General features: G+C 38.4%; 1 protein-coding gene across 10 annotated transcripts in view; it reads right to left on the reverse strand.

The window, feature by feature from the left end:
• The window catches only part of TACC2 (transforming acidic coiled-coil containing protein 2), a 144,814-nt gene that overhangs the window by 19,236 nt on the left and 106,017 nt on the right, over window positions 1-19,561 (reverse strand). For 5 of the 10 annotated variants that reach the window (XM_073354170.2, XM_073354174.2, XM_073354173.2 and 2 more), the window contains 5 exons: window positions 17,915-18,122; window positions 13,076-13,137; window positions 12,011-12,126; window positions 10,352-10,523; window positions 8,400-8,540 (listed from right to left, as the gene is read on the reverse strand). In XM_073354170.2, coding sequence (XP_073210271.1) covers window positions 8,400-8,540; window positions 10,352-10,523; window positions 12,011-12,126; window positions 13,076-13,137; window positions 17,915-18,122 — 699 coding nt within the window. Of the gene's footprint in view, window positions 1-179; window positions 265-8,399; window positions 8,541-10,351; window positions 10,524-12,010; window positions 12,127-13,075; window positions 13,138-17,914; window positions 18,123-19,561 lie in introns of those variants that run through there. The other 5 variants (XM_073354175.2, XM_073354171.2, XM_073354176.2 and 2 more) reach the window with 3 other exon arrangements.

Genomic DNA, 19,561 nt, shown 5'->3' on the forward strand with positions numbered 1-19,561 from the left:
CATGTGTTATGTTCATCAGTGCTAACAGTAAGAGAATTCAGGTAGAGAGAATTTACAGTCAGTAAAGTTTATGAGCAACATATAGGAGCCAGGGAGGGGGGGGAAAAAGTCACATTAACAAAACTAAAAGATACAATTAGAGAGGAACAAGGAGTCACAGCACCAACATTTCTAACAATCGAACACTGTTTTTCTTTGTTGAAAAGCAGTATTTCATATGGTAATGTCCACCTTTGCTTTATAAGTTCTTGATGCACTTGACAGCTTTGTCAAAGAGAGAAAACACTATTAAATTGCAGAAACTCAAACTTCAGATCAACAATTTCCCCAGATGCTCAGCTACAGTCTTGGATATCTGAAAAAATCCATGAAGGGATTGTCTTGTTTCACAGAAACGCAATTTTATTCAATGGAATTTACCCTTCAGGGCAGGAAGTCCCCTGTAGAACAGGTGGAATATTAAAGAACCAGGACTGTACCTGAACTGCAACAAAATAACATATCCCAAGCCACCATAGTGATATCACACTTAAATAGAATGCAATGATCAGGGATGTAACTTATTTCTCAAATAGCTCATTTGCTCTTAGAAACAAGCATACTGATGATAATTGAATGTTTTTTCAAGGTTCTCTTAAACCATAGCAATCCAGATAAAGAAGAAAAATTCCTTATGCCAAATTTGTACTAACTACTGTATTATCAATAAGCTTGTGCAGTACAAAAAGCTTGCAGCACTTCACTCAGCTCAAGGCGTTCCCCTCCATAGAGATTTTCAGCCTCATCCGACATGCACAGTATTTCGAATTCTGATACATCATCATTTGATATCAACTCAGCTCTATTGGTAAAACTTTTAAAACCAGTCCTTCCATGTAAACAAAAATGCCACAATGCACAAGAATTTGGGTAACAGAATATGTAGTCATTAATAACTATTCCTTTCTGATGAACCATCTATTATTCTCTTCTCTGATCCATATTACACATCTCCATTTCACATTATGTGCTACATTTGCATGCCTTTCCTACTGAACAATATTTCAGATGTCAGATCACTCCCATGACACACTCTCTCTCTCGCTCACGCTTCATATATAAGAATCAATTCTGGGTCCAGTACATAATCCCCAAGTTGCATTCTGGAGTATATATGTTTTAAGTCTGAACTAACACAGAATATTGTAGATATAAATCTGTTTTCACAGTAAAGTATTCTTTCGTCCTTCTTCCAGATGAGCGCTTCAGTAAAATTATTTTACTTAAGTATAAATATATCTGTACACATTCTTTATATACAGGCAGGGTGTGCCTGCATAGTATTTTAAAGCTCAGCTTTGAGTTTAGGCTAATACTTTGCTACTGGATGATCACACTTTCCTTAGGACAGTAAAACTGGTTTTAGGACCAGATTCCATTGCTGGTGTGATGTAAAGCAGCCAAAGCACAGCGCTAGAATCTGGTCCATGATTTTTATTTTTTGGAAGCCTATTGTACACTCATTGCACTTTTAATAACATTGATGAGATATTCACATGCACACACAGATTCATATATGGTTTTTCTACTAAGGGATTTCCATTCTATTAAAAAGGGGGAAAATATTTTTCTAAATCTACTAGTTACTTTATGTGTACTGATGGAATTCTGACCCTATGTTTCACTTCTGTCCACACTGAAATATAGAATGAAGTAGTCTATGAAACACCCAGCATTGAAGTTCAGACATCATCTCTATATGTAATAATTTAGTCCCTTTGACATTAGTCTTGATTCACAGTTACTGGAATAGTGTCAGTAGTTCTAGAGAGCTTTGAAATAGAAATCAGAACGTTGCATTATATCACTTGCAGCTGAAATGATAAGGGAAAGTACTTAATGTTCAAATTCTAGGGCCTGTTCCTCTCTCCACAATGTCCACAGCAATAGATCCTGTTAATATCAACACGACACAGTGAGGAAAGAAAATCTCTACAAGCTTTATGGTGTGAGTGAGATATGACCCTGCTTTTGTACAGACATTGTAAAGGGGGATTTGTCAAATAATCATTCTACAAAATTATGATTAATGAAGAGGTATCTTTTTCTTCCTTTGTTCTCAATTCCTCTTCTCGCATATCTCTGTCCTATAAGAACAGAGGGGTGCAAAATCCCAGGTAGTTCCTTTATAGGCCTTTCTGAGTTCTCATGCCACATTGTGTGCTGAACAAGCTATTTTAAAATATGTATATATGTGACAGTTTGTGCAGTAAAACCATAGGGCCCAGTATAGTTGGATTCAGCATCTAAGAATCAACACAAAAAAGCCAGGCAAAGTGAGTTTAATTAGGAAACTAGCTAAGGGATTTACAAACGATCACATTTCACACACAAGGATCAGCCAGTAGGAGTATCGTATTGACTGGCATGGCTGCCCTCGCCCCTGTTTTTAAAGCTTAAGGGGTCACTGAACTCTTATTTTTGGTATTTGGGAACCAAACACATTCCTTTTCCTCTGGTCACCTTTCCTGCACTGGGACTGTAAGCATGCAAAATAACAGAAAATGAGAAGTGGCACATGACCAACTCCAATATAATTATCAAATGCTAAATCAAATCCAGTTGATTCACTGGTCTGAACAATAACATCAACATAGGTTCTAAGCACTATACTGTAGCCCATATTCTGAAATATACAATACCTCTCAATATAAAATAGTTACTTAAGTAAAGTACATTTCAGAAGACTATCTGAAAGTTTTGATTTTATATTATAAATATATATTTTACACACTTGCACACATGCAAAAAACAAAAATTCTTCAGTGGCCCCAGCCATTCAATAATTATGATAAAATCTACCATTTATAGGTAAGTTCAATATTATTGGGTGAAAAAAGATGTGTGTTTTATCTCTTCATCAAACACAAACACAAGAGAGAAATTAAAGGCAACTTTGGACTTGACTGCATACAGGGTAGTAGTTTGATGTCCAGTACACCCTATATGTGGAGCGCAAAGGACAGCGTTAATGATCCATGCTCTTTTCCATCTCTAACTCCTGTGTGCTCTTCATACTTCTTTAGTCTTAAAAAATTTACAAAGGCTACAAGAGGATTTCTGTGACTACGACAAGATACTTTTCCCTTTCCCTCTCAACACTGGGGATAAGTGCTCTCAAGTAACCCAGGAGTTCACTTGTTTCCATCCTCTCCAAAGCAAAAATACATGATGAGCAAAGGAGGAGGGTGAAAAGACTCTCTCTATGCCTCCTCCTCCCTCTCCCCTAGCAGAATGCTTTGTGGAAGTTGTGGCAGAGAGTGGTTGGACAATTCACTGGGACTTCAGCACAGCTGGAATTATGGGGCTAAGATCCAAGGAAAATGAGCCCAGGCAAAGAGATGGCAATTTGGGAGCAGCAGGGAGAAAACTGCTATCCCATTCATTTTTCAGCTCTCTGAGCCTCAGACATAGAATGACAGAGATGCATAACTCTTCAAATACAGTACACTATATTGAATACAGTACTCAACGATTCAACAGCTCAAGTACTTGTGCAATGGTGTGGAGTTCTTCTCCGAGTGGGTTTCATATGCCCCTCTGAACTGAAATACAGGAGATCGGATTAATTGATCATGGTAAATATAGGGGTCAGCCATGGCTGTGTTGTCTATAAAGGAACACAACTATTGAAAACTATCATTCAAAAAGGAAGCCTAAACATTGGAATTGCATCAGTCAATGGATGAATTTTCTGTTAAGTGATAAAGAAAACAGACTGGGAAAGAGAGTATCAATCTTCAGATGCAGGGGACTTTGTCTCTCTCAGACCAAACCACTGGAGTGGGACAGGCCATTGGCACAGCATGTTTGTGAGGACACTGATAACCAGCCTAGACTAAAGCCCTCAGAACTTTATTGTTATGTTTTCCCGAAGTAACTGTTAGAAAACCTTCGCTGTGGTAGCAGGCACAAGCCCTACTTCTGATACAGATGGGATGGGGGACACAGAAACTGCCAAGATAAGGAAAAAGTCTGAGAAAGGGAGAAGAGGAGGAGACATTTAAAAATGCTTCATCTGTAACACCGCAAATGGTCATTGTTCTTTCTTATACTCTGTTAGACACGTTGCTGATATATTTATTGAATTATGCTTTTGCCAAAATTTTCCTTTTTAAGAGCTGAGAAAATGATAATTCGACCAATAAATCTACAGTATTCATATAAAATAATACTGTCAGAACTATGAATTCAGCACCTAACAACAGTACCATCACCACTAAAAAGATAAAAAGTTAATTAGGGCAATTACAAGCACAGGGCTTTATAAATCACTGACCCTTACACAGAGGGATTAGACTCTGCAGGGGAATTAATGTTACATGTGGGTCACTGAAATCTTAGTGTAAGTAACTGGGAAGCATATACATTTCCTTTGTCAAGCATCGCTTCTAGAATTCAGGTATTTAATTAGGAATGTGACCTGATACACTTTGATTTACCAGCTACACAAATCCCAGCTCACAAAAGAATTCCAAGGAAACAAAGATATGCATGGGCACTGAAATGAAATGGAAGAAATTACTATAATATTCACATAAAATTTATCCATTTAGCTGGGCTGAGGTCTGGCTTTCCTTTTGCAGCAATATTTTCGCACTCACAAATGTACGATGGGCAAAAAGTGGAATAATCACACCTTTTAACTACGTGATTTGTGCTTCCACTCAGGTTAAACTGTGGGCCCAAAAACGTGGGCCCAATTTTGCAAGCATGACTGTGCAGAAAAAGGAAGGTTTTGTATGAAAACTTACACCCCTTAAACTTTTGCTACCTCTGTCCTCTCAAAACAATTATGAATATTGCTTCTCTTACTGCCAACACCCTTTTTCCATTGGTTTCTCTAATTTACACAAGAGAAGTGCTGATTTCAACACCATAGCTTTACATGTTCCTACCTCAGCTATTCTTGAGCGGCTGACACAGACGCTTTCTGAGACCTGTCCTGCCTACACAAAAAATGGGAGCTGGACACACAAGGCTGTTCAACAGTCCTAGATTGTTCGGCCTAGCTGTGTTCAGCTATCTTAGCACTGGGAGGCTGAAGCCACATTTGCCAGTAACAGTTCTTTTCCTTTGACTGTTTTCATTCTTATTTTTCAGTTGTATCTGAGAAGAGACTGTCTGCATTGTTTCCATCTTTGGAGACTGAAGAAAAAGGGCCCTATCCTGCTGAAGTCACTAACAAAACTCACACTGATTTCAGGAGGTCAGGACCAGACCCAACGTCTCCTCTCACAAAAGCCAATCTTCATCTGAACAAAAAGGACTAATTCCTACTGCCCAGTAATATTATGATTCAAGCGTTATCATTTTTAGATTAGCACTTAATGCTTGAGTTTCTGATTTAGATGTAACTTAATCAATGTGAAAGGTAGTTTTGTTTTTATTAAAAAGATGTTGCAAGATTTTACATCGATATGCACCACAGTTATAAATATATTGATACCATATTAAGAAAATATTCAGTGCCTTTCAGAAAGTATTCCTGACAGCCAGTATCCTCTGTCTATCCTCAGTAGCCTCTGGATTTAAGTCACTGCAGTCATCTGGTGTATCCTATTATATTTAATCTACATTGAGTCCATCAGTCACTATAAGACACTCAGTGTTAGTCACAAGGGTTATCATCATGGGCTAATTTGATATTAGCAAGATCTACTTAAAGACTAAAGTTAACCAAGGACAAAAGTCCTTCTCAACCTACCATGACATCTGTATCATTCAGCTAAAGACATCACTATGCCTTAGTTATAGATGTATATAAAAATACGCACATTTTTCTGGATTCAGAGCAGTAAAACTAATCGCAGGTATTTTACTCCCACTGGGAAAATGCCATTTATCATTTCAACCCTTATTCCTTCTGTTTCTAATCAGAAAGTTGGGCCCAAACCTGCTACCATTCAAGTCAACAGTGAAGCTTCCCACCGGCTTCACTAAAAACAGAAGCCCACATACTCAGAAACATTCATATTTCCACAGGGAATTAATTACTTACTATCTTTTTATACCATTCATTACCCGAAATGAAATAGCCATTAGTCACTTAGACAATTGCATCACAGGCCACTATTTACCAACATAAGCTAAACTTGTTCTAACTGGCCATCAGTTAATCCATAAAAGTACAGTACAGTACCCTATCGAAAGAGACATACTTTTATGAACCGACTATCTTATGATTGATTAAAGCACAGATTAAGTCTAATCTCTCAGCCAGTCAAAATGCAGTTATGGTGCAGTGAACAGCTGCCACTTAAATATTAAAGGAATTAGTTGGGGCCTCCCAATGACTTATTTATTAATCATTTACTGTAAGAAAAGAAAGGTCACTGGAGAACAACAAGGCAGAATAACATTCTCCTGATATGGAAATAAATGTCTCATGTTAGCAGTTTGCTGTTGTCCTGTCAGCATTCCATTCAGTTGATACCATTTTCGACGTATACCACCAAGATAAAACTCGTGGGGTTGCTGTGAGCTTTTTGTTAAAAGCATCATAAGGGTCTTCCTAGACAGGTGCAATGTTTTGTACTAAACATCAAAGATACTACATCAGAGATCACATTTCAGTCTCGTTTCAAACACAGGGGAGATCACATGCATCACTGGAGCAGTGTCACTCTGATGATGCATCACACTGACATGGCACTAGCCAGCATGCTGTAGAAGTATCAATACAGAAAATCTTTAGATCTTAATGAATAAAGTCGATTTATGCTGGGGAGGCTCTTTCCCGTGAGAGCCTTTGAGGTCATTCAAAATCATTTGAATCCCGTTCTTCAGAAACCTGAAGTGTGGGTAGATTGAACTTTTTAAGTTTTAGGGTCAAGTTATTAGATCTCATGCTTAAATGACCTGTAAAGGGCAAAATGCACCGCTAGCCAGAATTTGTAATACTCTATTCAAAAACTTTCTTATTTATTTTGCCAGCAAACACTTTAGACCAATCCCGATCTCAAATACAAACACATGATCATCTAAAAGGCAGAATTTGGCTGTCCCCTGTTTTATATGACGGCCTTTTGCCTCCAGATCTTCAGTCAACTTTGGAAGTAGAATTGTTCTGTGAGTGGAGCGGGTGACAGCATTTTTGTGTTGAGTGAGGCTATCAGCATGCTCTTTGGTGTCATATGTACTGAGGTGCACACAGCTTCAAACGTCACTCAGAGAGGCTTAGTTACCTTGTTGTTAAAGAAAAAGCAGCACTCTGGTTCTTTATCTGTGCACACACACACACATTGCAGGCATAAAACAGATACCTCGGTATCTAAGGAGCAGAAAGAAGACAAGGTAATCTGTCTGGCTAGCGTCAGTGCTTCTATCCTCATTGCAGCAAACTCTAACTCCTCCTGTCAGATGGTTTTAAGCAATCCACAGAAAAAAATGTATTAAGAACATGATGTAAATGTTTTACACACACAGAGAATGAATTTTAATGTATCATGATAATTTTTGGGTAACACACATTCAGTGTTCCTTTCATGATTAAAACATCAGCAGAACACAAAAGCAAGTTTTCAGGTAGTTTTGAGATATTTATATCCAGAAACTCTTTCACTAGAGACTAAGTGTTAACAACTTTTTGGGTGGGATAAATGTTTTTCAATTATGATGCCCAACTAGACAAAATTATTTCTTTGTCATGCTAATTGTTTTTCCCTTTCACTATTCACTGTATTTATGATTGCTGTCATTTTTTATTCAACATTACTTAGCAGTTTTGAAATGTAAATTTGCATTGGCTATTTGGAAAATCTGCCGTGATACACGTAAACCTACTCTCCAGAGAGATTTCCTTTTGTCAGAGGAAGCCAAGTCAAATGACAAGTTAAACACAATCACAAAAACAACACCTAACTCTCATTTTACCTGGTTTTAGCACCAATGTGACTCCGCTGATGTTAATGAGGTTACTCTGGATTTACCCTGGTGTACCTGAGAGCAGAATTAGGCCCTACATCTCTGAAACTGTCTCTGTGCTTACTGGCCCACCAAAGTAAAGTGTACTCAGTCAAGTTAATCCTCCACATTTAAGATTGAATGCAGGACTCAAAATAAGAGTTTTATTTTATAATATGTTGTACTAAAACACAGTTAGTGAGATTATCGAATTGAGACTGTTCAGCAGTGTTAGAACACAAGAGTTAGAGAAACTAACTTATTTGTTCAGAAAGTTAAGTCCAAATCTCACTATCTCTTAAAAGTTTCTGAAAGGCAAAAGGTACTTTGAAGAGGGCCTGAATTTTTCTTTAATTAACTTTTTTTTTTTTTTTTAAGATAGTGAATTGTGTTCTCTACTGGTGTTTAGAGAAACTTAAGAAAGGAACACTGGTATTTACATTTCTGCTACAAACCTGAAGTTTCTGAGCAAATACGGGGGGGTTCTTTTCTGCTAAGTCAGGTTCTAGATATTCAAGCTGATCACATATTGATGTTTGATGTGATATCCTACTGAGAAGAGCATCAGCAGAGACAAAGGAGTCCTCAGGAGTTGTCTGAAGGGTAAGGAGGATATAGAACAAATAACAGAGGCTGCCAAAGTGGCTCAGGCTGAAAACCATAGATTTGCTTCAAACGTTTGTTTACTGCCTTCAGTAACATTTTCTTTCTGGCACACATGCATAGCCAAGCAGAAATAAATACAATGAAAATCAGTTATCAATTAAAAATTTGAGTATGAAGAATGAAATAAATGATGTTAAAGCCTCTAAAGCAATGGTTCTCAAACTGCGGTCCATGGACCACTTTTAGATACTTCTATGACAATTGGCAGTCAATTTTCTGTCAGACAGTCACCACGTTGTGTTTGTCTTAAAGCAAAGAAACTTCCTGTAAGTTGAAAGAAGAAAAGGAGTACTTGTGGCACCTTAGAGACTAACAAATGTATTTGCGCTCAGTCCAGGATTCTCACAGGAGTTTCAGAGTTTCTTTGACCAATTCAACTAAAACGATCCCCAAACAACTTTTTGCACTCACGACAATATGTCTTTTTGTTCCTTTGGTATTAACTCAATTATGATCAAATTTGCAGATGCCACCAAGATTAGAGAGGTCTCAAACACACCGGAGGTCAGAATCACAGTGTTCACCTGTTGAGATTAGAGCAATGGAAGCTCCACTCGAAGAGCAGAGTCTTCAGGCTAATAAATGTGAAATCCCCTGCCCAAGGACAGGAACTCAAAACCACAAATACACAATCTACAGAGATGTAACTCAGTAGCCATGCCTGTTGCATTATAAAGTGAGTGTATTTTAACTTTGTCTCCTTAATACTGTCGTTCTTCCTTATATGTCCAAGTGCCGGGGAAAACTGGGGGTCCTTCAGAGAATCTATCCATAATATTCAAAAGTTTGAGAACCAGTGCTCTAAAGTCTAGAAGCAGCTACAGCCTTCGAAGTAAGACTCAAAGTCTTTACACTGAGTCCACTGGGAACTAGATTGAGTTCAAAAGCGCAGATTTCTAACAAAGTCTCTCACTTCCAGTACAGCATAATATCAAAACAATTGGCAATTTATCAGAAAATGAGAAATATCTGTTCATCATCTATTAATGCTTTAAAACATCACAACAGATATGCTACACTCACAAAGCAATTCCACATATTTTCATACAAGATCCCCCCGAGAAAACACGGGCACAGCCTATATATTTACATTTCTCAGGTTAAAACATAACAAAAATCCTTATAACAAATAAGCTATTGAGAATATCTGCCTGTAAGAACTGATCACAAACATACATTTGAGCTTAAGATAAGAACCAGGACAACTTTTCTCAATTCTAACAGTATTCTGTTTGGCCAAAATGGGGATCAATTCCCTCACTGGTGTCCCATCAAACCCTGTTATTGCCAATGGAAATTAAGCATGTCTATCAATAGAGACTAAAACCCACGGGAATGATGTTTGGCCATGTAGATTTGGGCACACATTGTGCACTGAAACCTTCCTGGTTAGTTACATGGTCTGGAAGAGCAAAGGCTGGTTTTGCTCAGGTGAAAGATTGCCCATGCAATTTTGCAAGCACAACGTTGGAGGCACTTCTTAAAAGTGACCTTTCATCCTTATGATTAATGTGAAAAGGCATAAAGCTAAAGATGCTAAATTTCTCAGCAAGTGATCTTGCTTTTTAGTTTGTTCTGGTTAAGTAGTTTCCATTTGGGGTTTTCATATTCTCACTCCGTAAGTTTTCGTCTAGCTCTACGCATGTTATAATTGCACAGTCTGTATGTTCTCCTCTCTTAAGACATGGGAAGATTGCTTTTTGGGAGAATGTTTCCATCACTCTTCTCATATATTACTTACTATTTCAATGGTGTCTGAAGCTGTTCCTAAACTCATGGGCTCCAGTTCTTTCTGTTTTGATTTGTCAGTTGACTGTAAGTGCATATCTTGGCTGGCGGTTAGAACCCGGGAACCTGGGTGTTGTATTTTCATTCCAGAGGATAGCTGGGCTTCAGTTTCCTCGAAACTTGATCTGGGATCAGATAGATAGTGTATATGTTTTCAGATTAGGCTAAAAGCCCAGTCTCTGCTAAAAACACAGCAAATCCTCTTCAGTTAAACTGTCATGTTCTCATCTTCACAAGAGCTTGATAAATTAGGATAATTGACATAAGGTTGAATTATAGCAATATATCTTGCAAGATTTTGAGAAATGTTTTCAGAGTAGTACCCAAAAGAAATCTGGATAAACCCTGTACTACTGGATTAGATCAATGAGTACATGCACATCCCTCACATCACTTTGCACTTATTTCTCACTTCTACATAAATCTCTATCAAATAAAAATTGTTACGTAGCAGCAGTTTAACCCCCGGGACAACGCCATTTCTAAAAATAAACAAAAACCCTTAAGATACATAATTTAAAAATGGATTAATTGTTCAGAAAAACAAGTTTAGGAATGCCAAATGAAGAATTACAATACGAGGAACATACTGAAATGAAACTATCCTTAATAATGAAGAAAAAATGTAAGTAGAGAACCATAATCTACACTGAAGGCACAGCATAGTCTTCACTGAAGACTTTAAAGTAATCATCATGACTATGCAACAGAAATATATATCCTTATTCTCCACTCCATTACTCCACTGACTGGTGTAACAAGGGACAGTTGGACCCAATGTTCCCTCTAATTTTTTATATCCATGTATGGAATGAATTTTGTTATGTGCACCAATATGGAAGTCATGTGTGGCAGGGGTGGGGCTGAGAGGTTCAGAGTGCGGGAGTGGGATCAGGGCTGGGGCAGAGGGTTAAGATGTGTGAGTGGTGAGGGCTCCCAGTAGGGGGTGCGGTCTCTGAGGTGGGGCTGGGGATGAGGAGTTTGGGGTACAGGCTGCCCCGGGACTAGAGTCAGAGGACTCCCCCTAGCTCTCTCCCTGCTGGCAGCAGCTCTGGGGGAGAGGAGCCTCTTCCTGACCGCAGCAGCTCCGGGGGAGAGGTGCTTCTTCCTGCTGGCAGCAGCTCCGGGGGAGAGGTGCCTCTTCCCACCAGCAGCAGCTCCGGGGCCGGAGGAGAGATGCCTCTTCCCGCCGGCAGCAGCTCCGGGACCGGAGGAGAGATGCCTCTTCCCGCCGGCAGCAGCTCCGGGGTCAGGGGAGAGGCCCGTGGCAGCCCTGCACACCCCAACTTGCTCCCCTCTCCAGCCACCCCCTACCTCTCTCCTTTCCAGGCCCCTGTGGCTGTGTGCCTGCATGGCCCTTTATAGTCTGCTGCATGGACCTGCCGCTTAGAAGGAACTTAGGTGGGACTCTATACGTTTAATAGATATAGATTGTGTTTTAAAGAAAACAGACAAAAACTAAAGCACACAACAGAAGCACGCCTGACTGGAAATAATTTTACTGTTATCCTTTTCCTAACAGTCCTTTTATTATTAAATGTTTTTGTTTGTTGTTTGCTGTGTGTGTGGGGGGGGCGGGGGTTGTGGGTTGTTTTTTTTTGCAGTGATGTACCCTGAACATGGAGTTGTAGAATCAGATAGTCTGACCAGAGGAGATTTGACTGGACTTTCCTGCTGTGCATCAAATACAAGGTACAAAGATTGCTTCTTCAGGGTGCTGCCATCCTGCTGTCAAAAGAAAAGGAAATAATTATCATCCAACTTTCCATTCTCCGTTAAGGTTAATTCATTGCCTCAAGTGACCCAGTGACTGACAAATTCCATTTCTCTTTTGAAAAAATTCATAGGTTTTGCAGAACCTATGTTCTGCAGCATAGCACTCCCTATGGTGCTACGACATAGTGGAAGTATTAAAAGAACAGCCTATTTTAGAAAAGCTGCTGACCACAGCACAGACTGTGTAGTTCACAATTTTTATTAGTTCCTCCACTATCATTTGGGATTAATTAGAATTCAGGTACTGTTCTGCACCTGTTCTTTTTGAATGGGTTATATCGCATTCGCTGACAAAGTGTTATCAAAAATGTAATCAGAACCTTCTTTATCTCATCAGATTGAACACCCAAGAGTCTCCACACTAACAGACTGTTTCATTCTTATAAGCACTGTGGGAAATTCAGACATTTGAAGCTTATTAATACTATCTAATTAATCGAGTGAATACAAGTTAAGCAAAAAATGTTGATGTTATAAAGTACTTTATTCCCATATTTTACAGTAAGTCTTTGTTTTGAAGAGAGTCCTCATCATTTCTTTTCATAAAAGCTTGAGTCATGGTTTTGGAGAGTTAAAGATTTCCATACATTGTTTGGTAACCCAACATAGAGTGCTCTGCACTTGCTACGGCTTGAAGTATTGAATACCTTTACTTCTCCAAGAAGTGAAACTAAACCTTAACATTAAAAAGATTAAATAACTTCTATAAGGATAAGGACAATAAAGCACGTGCAATTTACTTGACTACGCTGACTAGAAAGAACCGTGTTTACAATCTGCTGCAGATGTACAGTTAATTCACTGTGTAGCAGGGAACTATCCATACAGCATTATCACAGCAACAAATAATGACTACAGCGTGTAAATAAATGTAAATGAAAATTTGAGAGTGAAAACTTACCGGCAAGGAGGAGCCTATTTTCTCCATATATTCTATTTCATATGAGTTGCCATATTCCAGCTCTGTAACAGAAACAAAGAGAAATGTTCTCATGCATGGGGTGGGGGGATATAATTTTTGCATGTGTGAATGAAATCTTGGCAGCTTGTTGCTAAGTGTCACCCTGGCCTGCAGCTTTATTATTGATGCTTTTTCTAACAGGCCCTACAAACAAAATACACAGAGACACTTGTGCCTTGATTTTCAGCTGTCAATCAACATGGCATAGCCAAAGGCAGAATTTGGTGCAAGTCATTATGAATCAATTTTCCTATAAAACTCCAGATTAATCTGCTTCCTTTGTTCAGGATTCTATTACAGACCCCAGTGGCTTTACTAAAATTGCAGAGCCCTGTGAAACACTCCAGTATATGGTATCTGAAGTGCTGTGTCACATTACAAATCGTTGAAAATATTTTGATGTAGTCTTGATAGCTATTTCTTCTATTGAAAGAAAGAAGATTGCAAGATGACAAGTAATCAAATGATTCCACTCATAGTAAAGCCATGCAGTTTTTAATTGGGAATGATGATGATCTTATTCCTTGATATTAAAAAATGGATAAACCATCCATATGCTTATTTGGTGACGGATAGGACGGTAGCATAGATACACTTATTTTCAAATTTTAGTTACAAGGGACAGTTCAAAGCCTGAGTATTTACAGAGAAGCCCTGCCCTAACCTCTAAAAAACCTTTTGTTGCTCTACTATTTCAAATCCCTTAATTATACAATAAGAATTAACAAGCACTTCTTGCAAACCCTGGTCACTCGACAGTGTACTGATATAGACACACACAGAGACAAAGAAACTGCTGACAGAACAGAAGATAAATGCAACAAATACAGGGTGTAAGGTCTGATCATGCAAATACAAAAAGGCAATAGGACAAAGCAGTAAAAAAAGATTGATAGGTACAACAAATGTATCTCAGATTTTGCATCTAAATCCAGTCACCACTGATGTTCAGAGAAACACTCTAACACAATGGTGAGTTTGTTTCCTGAAGATAAAAATTAAGGATTCTTGTTAAATAATATTCATGCCTCAAAATTGTTTATTTTTATTCAGCTTTGTAGTTTGTTATGTTCCACACAGTAAGTCAGTTCTCTTCCTATGGGCCCAATTCAGGAAATCACTGAATCACATGCTTAATTCTATTTCTGTATAGTAAAAAACAAGTGACTGGGATTTAAGCATGTGCTTAAATACACTTCCTGAACTGTGACGACATTCTGAATAAGGGCCTATGTCAGGTAGATATTTTTAAAATAAATTAGGCTGTTTTTCCCCAAGACTAGTGTAAATGTCTTAATTATTTTGAAAAGTGAAAATCTCACTATGAAAACAATATTAGAGGGCATTTGTGCAGAAATTCAGATGCTAAAAAATGCCCACAAATATTGTTAACTTCTCTTCTAGTTAAAAGTCTCTCTGGGTATAAATAGCATGTTTTTGAAAATTCATGCATTTCACAGGCCATACATTTAAGAAAAATTGCAATAGGTGAAGTTTAGGATATTGTATCCATTAATCTTTTTGCTGAAGGGAATCCTGCTATAGCAGGTTCAGTAAATTGAGGTGTTTGGCATCCCATGGTCTATTTTTAATGGTAACAGGCAATCAAACAAGGAGGAAAAGCCTACCATATGAAATACATGCTTCTTTCTAGCTAGAGCAAAAAAAACAAACAACCACACAAAAAATGACATTAAGAGTAAAATGAAAGAAAAACAGAACCCGAGGAAGACGTTTTGGAGGAACTATTAACTATAAGACAAAACAACATCAAATGCTTAGAAATGCCTTTCTCCATTTGTTATCACTTCATATATTACAGTGAAGTCTTACAAACTGGTTCTTAAACACTGGGAAACAATCTGTAACAATATATACCAATGTTCTTTATAGCCAGGAGACATACTGTCAGTGTCCTCTGCTGGCCCTAATAATAACAACCCTGCATCTGCTTAATCCCCACTCTTGCAGCTGTAATCCAAAGGGTTTGATTTTTAGGTTGATTGATATTTAACCCTATTTGACACAAAAGACAGTTTGTGGATTAAGATACATCAACTAGAAACAAAACAAATAACGTGGCTCATTAAAGATTATTCTTTTGTCTCACTGCTCTCAGTGGTTTCAAACATACTTGTCATAAATATAAAGGGAAGGGTAAACCCCTTTAAAATCCCTCCTGGCCAGAGGAAAACTCCTCTCACCTGTAAAGGATTAACAAGCTAAAGGTAACCTTGCTGGCACCTGACCAAAATGACCAGTGAGGAGACAAGATACTTTCAAAAGCTGGGAGGAGGGAAAAAAACAAAGGGTCTGTGTGTCTGTCTATATGCTGCTTTTGTCGGGGATAGACCAGGAATGGAGTCTTAGAACTTTTAGTAAGTAATCTAGCTAGGTGTGTGTTAGATTATGATTTCTTTAAATGGCTGAGAAAAGAATTGTGCTGAATAGAATAACTATTTCTGTCTGTGTATCTTTTTTGTAACTTAAGGTTTTGCCTAGAGGGATTCTCTATGTTTTGAATCTAATTACCCTGTAAGGTATCTACCATCCTGATTTTACAGAGGGGATTTCTTTATTTCTATTTACTCCTATTTCTATTAAAAGTCTTCTTGTAAGAAAACTGAATGCTTTTTCATTGTTCTCAGATCCAAGGGTTTGGGTCTGTGGTCACCTATGCAAATTGGTGAGGCTTTTTATCCAACATTTCCCAGGAAAGGGGGGGTGCAAGTGTTGGGAGGATTGTTCATTGTTCTTAAGATCCAAGTGTCTGGGTCTGTAGTCACCTAGGCAAATTGGTGAGGCTTTTTACCAAACCTTGTCCAGGAAGTGGGGTGCAAGGTTTTGGGAAGTATTTGGGGGGAAAGACGTTTCCAAACAGCTCTTCCCCAGTAACCAGTATTTGTTTGGTGGTGGTAGTGGCCAATCCAAGGACAAAGGGTGGAATATTTTGTACCTTGGGGAAGTTTTGACCTAAACTGGTAAAGATAAGCTTAGGAGGTTTTCATGCAGGTCCCCAGATCTGTATCCTAGCGTTCAGAGTGGGGGAGGGATCTTGACAATACTTATAGTGGATGGCAAGATGGAGGGCAACTCCAATGTATTAACAAAGTGCCGAAGTGATATGCATGAGTCTGAGCACTATGTATTGTTTGACTGCAAAGATCTATCTGTACAAAGGTAGCTCTTGGTTATAGGAGGACAGTCACAACAGTATCAAGAGTGGTATAAACTGCTGTATTAAGAAACATCTCTTGAATTACTTAGATTTCTCAAAGCAGCATGAACAGAACAGTCAGTGGAAATCATGATTATTTTAAATGACCTCAAAAGAGGAATCACTGTTGATTATAATTAACATGTAATCTGAAACTCTGAACACACCACCCAGCAACGCTTCTGAAGCAGGATGATTAGCATTTAATTAGGAACTCTGTTCACTTTCTGTTACCAGTCTGAGAGCTGAAATGATGGTTTTAGTGCATCCATACATTATGTTGTTTGTTCAAAAAATCATTTTTGGCTCACTTTTTCTTTAAGGAGGAAACATTAACATCACACAATGAAGTCAAAATAGATACATTTAGTTATAATTTAACATCAACAAAAATGAATGGATTATTCAGATTGCACCATCTGAACAGGATATCCAACAGACCCCACAAAAGCCCCAGAGCCTGCATACTCTTACACATGTGCATTTGAATGTTCACATAAGCAGTACCATTAAAGTCAGCAGAGTTACTCAGATGCACAGGTTAAGCTCATGTGTAAACTGTTCGCAGGATTGGGCCTAAGAGCCAAGTCCTGCAGCCCATAATCATGCAAAACTCCCCAGATTTTTGCCTTAAATTATTCAATGATATTTTAACAGTACATTGGGCATGTGGGCAGAAAAGATCAGGCAAGAACCATGGAAATAGAGCCAACAAGATAAAAAAGGATCATAAAATTCTGAAGTATAAATAAGCCCCCCAACCATAAACTAAGTTGGAAATTGGTTAGTATTTATTTATACATTCATTTATCAGATGTACCCCTAGGGTAAAACCTGCAAAGACTTACTCCTTCATGTAGTCCGAAGAAAGGCAATATGACTACACATGCAAGTGAGAAATACTTAAGTGGGATAGGTTCTGATCCTTTCACAGTTCATAAATAATAATAATATAAAATAATCTAACAAACTTGCAATTATTTGCCTCATACAAAAAGACACACATCCTTCAGGACATGGAAATGGGGATGAATACTGTGCCTGTGAAAGATAACCGTCACACTGCTAGATATTGTGGGGTTTTATGTATTTCTTATGCTTGAAGAAAGCTGAAGCTTAGGAGTTTGGAGAGATGATATGTAGCCAAGAGACTGATGGCGAGATCTGAAGCTGGGACCTTCAGTACTGAAACACAAGTCTCTATCACCTGAGTTAAAGTACTAGAGGCCTAGCAAAACCAAAGGAAAGCCTTCTACTGATTTCAGTAGACTTTGGATTGGGTCCTAAACCCATTAGCTGGAAGGAATAGCAGGCCACCATCCCCTCTGATTTAGACACAGCAGGGAACGTGTAACATGCTCTGAACAGTGGATTATACTTATAATTAAGTGTACTGAAAAAGAAAAAATTAGTCATATGTTGCTCTGAAGTGCTGCTCTGCTGTCCTATCTGCAGCTGAAAATAAGAGTGTTTCCAGTCTCTTTCAGTTTCCTCTCTACTCTTTGTCTTTTCCTTGATAAAGAAAACATTGACTGGAGCTGAATGGTGATTTATAAGCTTACCCTCTGTAGGGGAGCTGAACTTGGTCTCATTTACAAATGTAGATAGATCGGATGGTTGTGGGTAATCCTGTTTATCTGTATCCAGATCCACAGTCATGCAAGTCCATTTCTGACTGGTTACGGAAGAAGCCAGTTTTTCCTCATCTGTCGCATGAACCACGGTGGATATAACTGGGGGTGTTTCTGGAGTAGGCAGTGGAGTGGAATCCTGCAGAGAACATATGTTAACTGAATCTATTATCTTTCATTACCGCATTGAGCCATCAGTTAGAAATATTTGTCTGAATTCTTTTATCTATCTCTCCCGCTCCCCCCTTTCCTGTTTTAATTCCATGCTACCTACTACAGCTCCATATAAAATGAGGAAAGAGACCCAGCTCATATCTGTAGCATTTGGAATTACACCAGGAATAACTTGTCTCAATAATTAGACTCTCTTTATCTGTACAATGAAACTCTTTTTTATAATGAACACAGATATTGCAAAGCTGTGTTGATGAGGTAGAATGAAAATCCTGACTTAAGTGTACTGAAATGTGCCAACTGCAATTCAGTTGGGAGGGGAAATTGGGGGAAAGACTTCAGCATACAAGGGATCCACAGGAGATTTTCTTTGCCATCTTTACTGAACACTTTTTTCATACTATCTTTTCCATGGCATCATTTATGATGTATGTAAAAGTTTCTAGATTCTGTTGATGCAGGTAAAAAAAAGATGGACGTTATTTGGAGTTGACGGTCATGCATGTGAGCTCAAAGATTTTCAGGATTTAAGATAGAAATATCTGCGGTTGGAGATCAGTACATAAGTGACACATAAAATGCATAGTCTCCTAGGAATTCAAGCGTGATGGCTAGGCCAATTGACTTTTGGGGCTTGTCTGCATGGTGAGTTAATGCACGGGAAGCCAGGGCAGTCTACAGTGCACTAGCTTGCTGTCTGGACCCAGCTTCCATAGTAAATGTTTTGTAATGTGCTTTGAAGTACTGCTGTTTGAAACACCACACTCACCATGTAGATTAGCCCTGACACTTTCCTTATGGTAATGATCTCACATAATATAAACACAGACCTCAAAGGTCACGAATCCTCCCCCTCTCTCTACAGTGTCAGCCAGCTGAAAGGGAAAGTTAGGATACATAACGTGGGAGGTGGACAATGGCATGAAAAGAAATGTCCCAGATTAAAGTAGTGAGCCAAAGGCTATTTATTATCTTATACACGGCACAGCCTTTGCTAACTCCTCCCCGCAAGAAAAGCCACCCACCAGTGCTTTAAGATGACAAATAAAAATACTATTTGTGTCCACATACTCAGCAGACTAACACACTGGACATTATTTGTACTTTTCTTTCAGCATATCATTTTTTATTTGTGCACTTTAAACTTTTCTGGTCTAATAGGTTAGATTGGGGTCGGCAACCTTTCAAAAGTGATGTGCCGAGTCTTCATTTATTCACTCTAATTTAAGGTTTCGCGTGCCAGTAATACATTTTAACGTTTTAGAAGGTTTCTTTCTAGAAGTCTATAATATATAACTCAACTATTGTTGTAGGTAAAATAAATAAGGTTTTAAAAATGCTTAAGCAGCTTCATTTAAAATGAAATTAAAATGCAGAGCTCCCCAGACCGGTGGCCAGGACCCA

This window comes from Lepidochelys kempii, chromosome 7 (genome assembly GCF_965140285.1).
Source record: "Lepidochelys kempii isolate rLepKem1 chromosome 7, rLepKem1.hap1, whole genome shotgun sequence".
NCBI classification, from domain to species: Eukaryota; Metazoa; Chordata; order Testudines; family Cheloniidae; genus Lepidochelys; species Lepidochelys kempii.